This window comes from Rattus norvegicus, chromosome 10, assembly GCF_021556685.1.
Source record: "Rattus norvegicus strain SHRSP/BbbUtx chromosome 10, alternate assembly SHRSP_T2T, whole genome shotgun sequence".
NCBI lineage: Eukaryota > Metazoa > Chordata > Mammalia > Rodentia > Muridae > Rattus > Rattus norvegicus.
Genome location: NC_141543.1, coordinates 92,326,568 through 92,335,705, shown reverse-complemented (window position 1 = coordinate 92,335,705; position 9,138 = coordinate 92,326,568). Strand labels below are relative to the sequence as shown.

At 51.5% G+C, this 9,138-nt stretch overlaps 2 protein-coding genes across 5 annotated transcripts; one reads left to right on the top strand and one right to left on the bottom strand.

The window, feature by feature from the left end:
• The first annotated feature begins 1,035 nt into the window (after positions 1 to 1,035).
• Psmc3ip (PSMC3 interacting protein) lies at positions 1,036 to 4,136 on the top strand. Its single transcript, NM_134458.2, is given in 8 exon segments — positions 1,036 to 1,091; positions 1,175 to 1,275; positions 1,410 to 1,499; positions 2,725 to 2,836; positions 3,283 to 3,428; positions 3,510 to 3,563; positions 3,706 to 3,765; positions 3,837 to 4,136. Coding segments are annotated over 8 exon segments (654 nt in total). The 5' UTR covers positions 1,036 to 1,057; the 3' UTR covers positions 3,894 to 4,136.
• Positions 4,091 to 8,839, bottom strand: Mlx (MAX dimerization protein MLX). Of its 4 annotated transcripts, none has more exons than XM_087573183.1 (8): positions 8,600 to 8,839; positions 8,338 to 8,374; positions 7,810 to 7,899; positions 7,443 to 7,549; positions 7,141 to 7,240; positions 6,863 to 6,962; positions 6,195 to 6,396; positions 4,091 to 5,657 (listed from the first exon to the last, which is right to left on the bottom strand). In XM_087573183.1, the coding sequence occupies exons 1-8, from the start codon at positions 8,801 to 8,803 to the stop codon at positions 5,649 to 5,651; spliced, it is 849 nt and encodes a 282-aa protein (XP_087429309.1). In that variant the 5' UTR covers positions 8,804 to 8,839; the 3' UTR covers positions 4,091 to 5,648.
• Between the last annotated feature and the right edge of the window lie 299 nt (positions 8,840 to 9,138).

Below are 9,138 nucleotides of genomic sequence, written 5' to 3'. Positions count from 1 at the left end.
GTAGAGGAGCCATGTAGGGTCCTCTGCAAAGAAAAGCAACTGCTGGGCTGGAGAGATGGCTCAGCGGTTAAGGGCACTGACTGCTCTTTCAGATGCCCTGAGTTCAATTCCCAGCAACCACATGGTGGCTCACAACCATCTGTAATGTTATCCAACGCCCTCTTCTGGTGTGTCTGAAGAAAAGCAACTGCTCAGCCATCTCTCCAGCCTCATCCTTCCACCATTTTAAATTAACCTTGCCCCTTAAACAAGTAGGGACAAATACATGTTCTGAATAATGGCTAATGAAGTTTTAGGCTGAAGGATTGAAAAATTAATATCGTTGTTGCCCTTCCACTGAGCTGCAAGGGACAGCTAGCTGCTCTTTGGTCATCAGCAGACCTCAGAAACTAGAAACATTTATTTCAGGCTCCTCCGGACTGGCCCCTGTGGTCAGGAATGGAAAGCAGCACCTGCCAGGTGTTGCAGCTCGAGATAACTGGAGGCGTCAAGCTTTGTGGCTTGAGTAGCCCCCACTCCTAACCGTCTCTTTTGGGCATTCAAACGACAGTAAGTCTCGAGCGCCCCCTACATGCGACACGAAAACGGGAATCATTAGCGTGCTCGCGTTCACAGCCACCCTCTGACAAAAGTACCAACAGGTCCTACTTCACACGTGAGAAAACTGTCCCACTCCCGTGGATGACTAGCTCTGTGCAACCTTGAGCAGCGTGAGAGTTGACCCCTAAAGTTTTTTCCCGTTCCCACACCACGCGGGTCTAGCTCAAGGTCACGAGTGCTCAAACACAGCCCAACCGGCTCTCGCAGCTTAGAGTGGAGGGGGCCGCTCACCACAGCCAACACTGCGGGCCCAGGAGGCAGCGGTTGACCTGTCGCAAAGGCCGGAGACTTCTAGACCGAGGTTACTAGGCCTACGAGGTCCCGGAAGGTCCCGGCGCTCTTCCGGAAGGCTTCTCCCTCAACCAATCAATATTAGGGTCCCGCCCCCTCACCGGAAGGAGGCGTTTCCCGGAGCAACAGACAGATCCAGATCTCGAGTTTGGTGGCGGGAAAGGCCATGAGTAAAAGCCGGGCCGAAGCTGCGGCTGGAGGTAACGGCAGCGCCCGCAGGACCCGGGAGGCGAGTGGGAGAGTGGGTCGGAGGTGACTCCATCTCCCACCTTGTCTCCCGCAGCCCCCGGGATCGTCCTAAGGTACCTGCAGGAACAAAACCGGCCCTACAGCGCCCAGGACGTGTTCGGGAACCTGCAGAAGGAACATGGACTGGGCAAGGCGGTGAGAACCCCCTTTGTGGGAGTTCCCTCTCCGCTGAACTCCCCTGTTTAGGCTTGGGTCCCGCCTTCCCTGTCACCAACAGGAATTTCCCCTCCCCTGGCTCGCCCAAATTGCTTCACTCTCCCCTCCGCCAGGCGGTGGTGAAGGCACTCGATCAGCTGGCCCAGCAAGGCAAGATCAAAGAGAAGACTTACGGCAAGCAGAAGATATATTTTGCCGATCAGGTGAGAACTCGAGCAGATTAACGTCCACCTGAGAGCCTGTCTGAGAGAATTGACTCTCAGCATTAGGAGTGTTTGAGGCACCTCACAAAATTAATCTGTGCAGTAAAAGGACTTTAGATATCCTTAAGTCAGGTGTGTGCTGCCTGTGATAACCCTTCATCAGTGTTCATGTAAGCTATGGACGACAGAAGACCCTGACTCACAACTCCCAGTCATTTCTACTATCGTTTTTTCTTTTTTTTTTTTTTAAAGATTTATTTTTTATGTATGTAAACACACTGTCGCTATCTTCAAACACACCAGAAGAGGGCATCAGATCCCATTACAGATGGTTTTGAGCCACCATGCGGTTGCTGGGATTTGAACTCAGGACCTCTGGAAGGGCAGCCAGTGCTCTTAACCTCTGAGCCATCTCTCCAGCCCTATCGTTTTTTCTAGTCCCACCTCTAACATCATTTTCCTCTTTCTCTGCTCCACTACCTTAAATACAATAAACTTTGTATTCTCCCGCCCGGACTTCTCTCAGGGTAATTATTACCCAGGTAATATGAAGTATCAGTATGGATGTGGTCAATGTAGAGTGCTTACTCTCTGCCTGCTAATTGGCTTTCTAGCATTCTTCTGTCATGGAACCACTCTTCTCAAACCAGAGGTTAGAATGTAATTCTTTCTTTTACTTTATACAGCTGACATGTGTGGCTGCTCCTCAATTATATCTGATTACTCCCACCCACCCTCTTTTTTTCAGACTGGCCCTTACTATGTAGCCTCAGGCTGGCTTTTTTTTTTTGCGGTTGTTGCATCTAACCTGTGGTCACTGCTCTCTGTCAGACCCTCTGATCTGAAGTAAAGCACTAAGATCTCATGTTAGATGTTGTATGCAGAAAGAGTGATTTAAATGCAAATCAGGGCCGATAAGATGGCTCAGGAGCTCCACTGTATTTTTAGACTTTCTAAAGCATTTGGTCTCACTAATAAAGCTCTACTCTGCCACTGGGCTATGTGCCCAGCCACTTACTAATGTATAGACAGTCCTCCTGCCTCAGCCTTCCAGGTTGCTGGGGTTATGGGCCTGCACCACTAGCCCCAGGATTCTCTCTCACTATAGGGTTTAAGGATGTACCTGGTTCTTCCATATGTGAATGCTGCCTCCCCGAGATGTGTGTGTGGTTTTTTTTTTCTCTCTGTGCCTCATGAACTCAGCTGTGTTTCTCTTGGCTGGCAGGACCAGTTTGACACAGTGAGTGATGCGGACCTCCACAGTCTGGATGCCAGTATCATGGCCCTCACTGCCAAGGTGCAGGGCTTACAGCAGAGCTGCCGGCACATGGAGGCTGGTAAGACTGGGCCCCTCCAAGCTGCTGTGCTTTGGCGGTCATACATGCTAACAGGATGGTTCCTTGAATGCAACATCCTACTGTAGCTAGGACCCCTCTGCCGGGTACCTACGTTGTTGCATTGAAAGAAGTGCAGAATTAGCTGACTTCTTTTGAGCAAGAAGTCACTGCTCTCCCTGCCACTGGGAGCACACACTGCATACCGCACTCTGCTCAAGCTTAGAAGTCATTGTTGCTGTTAGATGGAGGAGGGAAGAAAACTAGGAAAACAAACTGACTGCTATAAGCCTTTTCCTGAGCTTTTCCAGAATGTGGGGTCCTATTCTAGAGAGGTCCCAGAGCAAGATGGAAGTTGACCTCCCACCTCTGGGAAACAGCTGCTGGGCAAGGCAGAATCCCTTCCTCCCTCCCTCACACCAAGTAACTCGGAAGGCATGTGGTTTCAGAGCTGAAGGAATTAACAAGTGCGCTGACCACTCCTGAGATGCAGACAGAGATTCAGGAGTTGAAGAAGGAGTGTGCTCGCTACACAGAGAGACTGAAAAACATCAAAGCAGCTACCAACCATGTCACTCCAGAAGAGAAGGAGAAGGTGAGCTGGGCGGCTGCAGGCTGCCTGTGCTGTCTGCAGTGAACGAGCACCAGCTCAGACAAGCATGCTCCTTCCTTTCAGGTGTACAGGGAGAGACAGAAGTACTGTAAAGAGTGGAGGAAGCGGAAGAGAATGGTGAGTGGGAATCCCAAGGGTGCTCTCGGAAGCACTGCGGGAAGTGACGGTCACTGGGGAGGTTTGTGTAAAATGGCCTGGCTGGCAGGCAGTTCCTAGTACTGCCACCGCTCATCTCATAGGGGGCTTTGCTTCTTGTCAGACCACAGAGCTGTGCGATGCGATCCTTGAAGGTTACCCCAAGAGCAAGAAGCAGTTCTTTGTAAGTGACTTTCCTCTCTTGCTCCCCTGGGATCTTTGCCCAGGGGACTCTTCACTGCTTTCCTTTCACAGGAGGAAGTTGGGATAGAGACAGATGAAGATCATAATGTTACGCTCCCAGACCCCTGAGGGGCCCTTGATGGAGGTGGGAACAGACCGTCCTGCTTTGGCCACCTTACTGAGGTGGCCTTTTTATTCTTGCTGTTCTCCACCTTTGAGCAGTGGACAGAGGAGCACAGAGGCATAGTGTTAGGTAGAGGCTGCTGGTTAGAAAGGGACGGTCACAATCATTTTGCACAGGCCTCAACAAGGACTTGTAACAATCCTAAAGTATTTGTAATATTTATTGTAATATAATTTGATATAAAAATACTTAATTTCCTCTGGATGATCAAACCTCCCAGATATCAAACCTGGGGAAGGCAGTAGGGAACACGGGATAAAAGTACAGAAAGGGTGTCACACACCAACATTTTGAGAATCCCAAGGTATCACCCTTGCCTGCCCCCAGAAGATTTGGGTATCTTCTGTACCACTTACTCTCTCCCCAGATCCTAGGAGAAATGTAGGCAACACACGCGTGGGGCGGAAACACACATTATGCAGAAGAGGCTGGGGTGCTTTGCAGGTCTGCTAAGAATCTCGGAAAACTGCACGTAACAAAAATGCACTGTTGGTATTTAGAAAATAAATTCAAATATGTAATGCTGCCTTTGGGGAAAGACAGGGCAAGAGCTGATGGGACACTGTTTCCTGTAGCACCCACAGTAGCTGAAGAAGTGGGTGGCAGAATGTGAGGGGCAGCAGGAACCTGGCAGCTCTACCCTGAGCTGGCTAGAATACTCTAGCCTTAACTTAGTATTGACCACACAGCCTTAGCTTATACACAAGGTGGCCTTTTACCCTTCATGCCCATGGGGCTATTTCTTTTTCCTCTAACTTAAGAACTGCCAAAATACCCAAACTTGAGCCAAGTGTTGCCCAAGAGACCAAGCAGAGGCAAACAGTTTCCAAATTGTATATATAGATTGTGAGCAGGAACCCAATGGGTAGAGAAGGGGCTGAGAGGCTCGGGATTCTGAGGTTCCCTGCACAGACTTGCCCTAGATGCTATTCCTGGGAAGGGGAAGGTTGGATAGGCTCAACATTGTAGGCAATATAATAAATTAATCAGAAGCTCAAGTGGGGCTGGGAAAACCAAACACCAAGTAGAAACCAGCTGACTGGTGTGAGGTGTTGCAGTCCAATCTCAGGCCCAGCAGTTCCGTGACCAAACACTCAAGGCCACTTGTTGGCTGCTCTTCGGGTTTCTGGGAACCGTCAGTAGAGTTGGTTTTTCAACTGATGAAGGACACCGATCACAATCTCCCGTAGAGTCTGGAAAGGCAGTGCTCAGGTGACACACGAGCCTGTAAGACACCTGCCTAGACTGGCCGTGCTCTTGAAGGCACTCAAAACAGTCACCCAAGTATTGGCAGCCTGATGGAGCACTGCCTAGCACTCAGGAAGGGCTGGTGAGATGACTCAGCAGGAAAACCTCTTGCATGCAGGCCTGGTCACTGGGGCTCAGTTCGTGGAGCCCACAGGAAGTGGGAGGAAAGTTGCCTCTGACCTCCCTCACTAAATAAGTTGTTTATTTGGGGAGGGGAGTTGCTAGAGAGAGATGTCTCAGTGTCAAGAGTACTTGCTGCTCTTGAAGAGGACCCAGGTCCTGTTCCCAGCACCCTCTGGTGGCTCACAAGCACCTGCAGGTCCAGTTTCAGGGACCCAATGCCCTCTTCTGGCCTCAGGCATCAGGCACACACATGTAGTACACAGATTATATGCAGACAAAATACCCATGTACATAAAGTCCCTGAAATGGAGTGTGGCCTCCTTTTAATTTCAAGATCCCTGAAATAAGATGGAGACAAGGATGAATTTGTCATTGGTATAACTGACCAATGGATATGGCGTTCACTCAAACAGTCCTTAGCTGTTGGCAGTGTTTGTGTAAAGTATTTCACAACGAAAATGTTGAGAAACAAAAGAAAGTAGAAAATCTGAGAAAAAACAGGCCTCAAGAGTAGAAGCCAGCACAGTAAAAAGCCCTGGAGCTGCAGGGGTGGGGGTTGCGGGGTGGGGGCTTCTGGTATCTGCATGCCTCACATTTCTAGACATTTGAAGCTATTGGCTTCCACACAGGGCAGCCAAGGAGTAGAGTAGCTAATGAGTCACCAATGACATGGCCCAAGCTGGACCTGGCACTGAATATTCACACCCTGCTTGCCAGATGAGCCATTCACTGGGCTAGGCAGCAAAGACAAAGGTACTAAGCTTTGTGGACACCCTGAAGAGACTCTAAGGAAGCCACACTGCTTTTCTGATGGCTTGGACCACTTTGCCTGAAGGTGGCAGAGCCTCAGGCCCCATGACCCGCCTGCCACATACCTGCGGTTCACAGTGTTCTTCAATCCAGCTGAAGACACAGGCTGAGAGCTCCTGGAAGCTGGCCACAGAGATGGAGGCGTTGAAAGACTGGAACAGGGAGTCCATGATGCCTTGAAAGACGTTGAACTTGACCTGGTCAGAGACCTGGTCCTCTCCCTCATGAGGGTTGTCCTGATGTGCCTTCACGATCTGCTCATAGTTCCTGAAAGCATTCAAGCAAATAGGGCTGAAGTGCTGTGGCAACTCAGTCAGCCCTGCAAAGCATGGCAGGATAATCCAGTAGGCCATGCCCATGCCATAAGGGGATCCCTAGAGACCTTTGGGGATACATTCAATATCAGCTAGACACTCCTAAGTCAGAAACGGTGAAACCCCTTGGTTATCCGGGCAGGTGTTTATGTCCTGTATGTGTAGAAGACTGGTGGGGGGGGCTGGGGATTTAGCTCAGTGGTAGAGTGCTTACCTAGGAAGCGCAAGGCCCTGGGTTCGGTCCCCAGCTCCGAGAAAAAGAACCAAAAAAAAAAAAAAAGACTGGTGGGGGCCGGCCAGCCCTGCCTTACAGCGACTGCCTTGCAGTCAGTGTCACCAAATGCTGTGCTCTCCAGTACAGCCTCTGAGCAAGAGTGCACTAGAGTTGACCTCCGCCCTCAGTTCAGCACCCCTCTTACACTTTCATTATCTTCAAGGCTGTGACGTCCTTGCGCAGGGTGGACACCTCCTCCTCCTGTTTTTTCTTCTCCTTGTGTAAAAACTGGATGTAGTCAATGGCTGGAGTAGGAGCCAAGAGAGGGGTTGGGCACTGAGGAAGTCTGAACCAGGAAGAGGGCTTATTTTGTTTGCCCTTCCCCTATAACCCAACTTTCCCATTCTGGCCACCACACCTGGGTGAGACCAGGCCACTTCCAGCTGCTGCTCCTCCTCCCACCCCCTCTTGCCCTGGACATACTCTTCTGTAGAACGATGGCTTTGCTGAGTTTTTGGGAGCCAATGGAGAAATCCTGCTGCTGGCAAGTAGGGACAATGGTCTGAAGGTCATCATAGCCTCTCTGGAAATAGCAGGGAAATGGGTTTCTTTAGCTCAGGAATAACAAAGGTGAGCACACAATCTTGATACCAGTTCCATGCTCAGAGACTCAAAGCATAGAGGCTGGAAGGAAAAGGGGCAGGCACAACCAGCCCAGCCCAGCCCCCTGCAGACATCTGGGGATGAAGGGCCAGGGAAGGACCTGGGTACAGGCTTCCAGTCACCTTAATAGCATCCCTCCTCTTCTGTTCAGCCTGAGTGTGCGCACGCCGCCTCCGGTCTTTATAGGACTCCTTGTAGGATTCCTGCTGATAATCGCTGTCCTCATCGTCTAAACTCAGGTGGAGGAAGGAGAGGCCACTCACTTTAGGGCACACCAAGTCCAGTTAGCCCACCCTTCCCCAGCTGGGAAACCTGGTGCCCAGATATGTGGAATGGAAAGAACCTAATTATCTCGGATGCGGGGAAAGACCGTGAGACTCAGGCCACCCCCGTGTGGATAGTGGACGGAGCTCCCTATCTAGGAGAGATACTAGAATGATAAGATAGTTAAGTTTTCCCCGGTGTGTGATGGGCTATGTTGCTGCCTACCTGTGTTGGGGACAGAAGAGGCACTGGTGGAACCGATGCTATTAGCTCTGGACACTACACTCCCCTTGTGGGTGCTTTCTACAAAAAGCCCTGGAAAAAAGAGGCCTCAATCACTAAAGAGTGCGGAACATTGCTATGACTTCAGGCACATACGGACACAATGGTTTCAAATGCTGACCTCTCCCCATCAACTCCAAAGCCAGCCACCACGGGCCTTCCATTTCATGCTTCAACGCTCCCGTCCCAGTGTCTACACTGCCCACAGGACTTCTATCTGGCTCACAAAGGAGCATCTGGATGCAGTGAGCATGACCAGCTGTCACCTATCATTTCCCCTTCCAGAGCAGAGGAACCAGGTGTGACCCATGGTCGCTTCCTGCCTGTTCTCCAGCTCCACCCTCACTTCTCAAGCCAAGTCCTTGGCGCAGTGACTGTGGACTGTGCTCAGGTGTGGCTGGCAAGACCACAAGAATCTATAGAGCCGAAACGGGTCATTACCGACGTGCAGACAGTTAAGGAGGCACTCACCAGGGTCCAGGCTGTTGTCACTGTAGGCATACTCGACCTGCAGCACCAAGCAAGGAAGAATCTTGTCAAACCTTTGCCTCTAAGAAGGCACGCGCAGTCCGCGAATGCACATACCACGGGTGCAGGGACCACTGAATGGTTAAGCTCAGCCCTGGCTAGGCCGCAGGGGCGCCGCCCCCTCTGTACGCTCCCTACGGTCCCCGCCCCATCTCTCGGACACGACCCCCTCATTCCCGCACACACGCCCGGTTTGTCTCCCCACCTTGGCACAGGCCGGGTGAGAGCTGTCTTCTCTGCAGCCCCGGGGCCTGGACAGCAGGGGAGACTCTGGGGATAGTTGGGGAGCCCCACGTCTTCCGGACCCCCTACGTGCACGAGCCCGACCCGCCCTCCCCTCGCCGGCGTGCGCATCCGCGGAGCTTGCCTTGACCCAAGGGTCCTCCGGAGAGGCGCCCGGCTCCGTCATCGTGGACCTACCGAACCGGAAACAAGCCAGCGGACTGGCCCCCAACCTCCAGGAAGAGGCGAGGCTCAGTCACGTGATCCAAGCCACCAATCCACAACCGCAGTCTTGAGCGGTGCGAAAGCGCTGCGCTTGCGCAGCTCCAGTTGTTAAACGAATATTGGTGGTGGCTAAATTTGCCCAATTCTCATTAATATAGGTAGTGTCAGCCCCTTAGGGTTCCTACCCGCCTCCGAATGAGAATCTTCAATGGGGGCGATTTTCTGTGCAATGGAGCACCTCCAAAAGATTGTCAGAAGGACTAGAAGTGTAATTAGTTCAGTGATAGAACTGGCGAG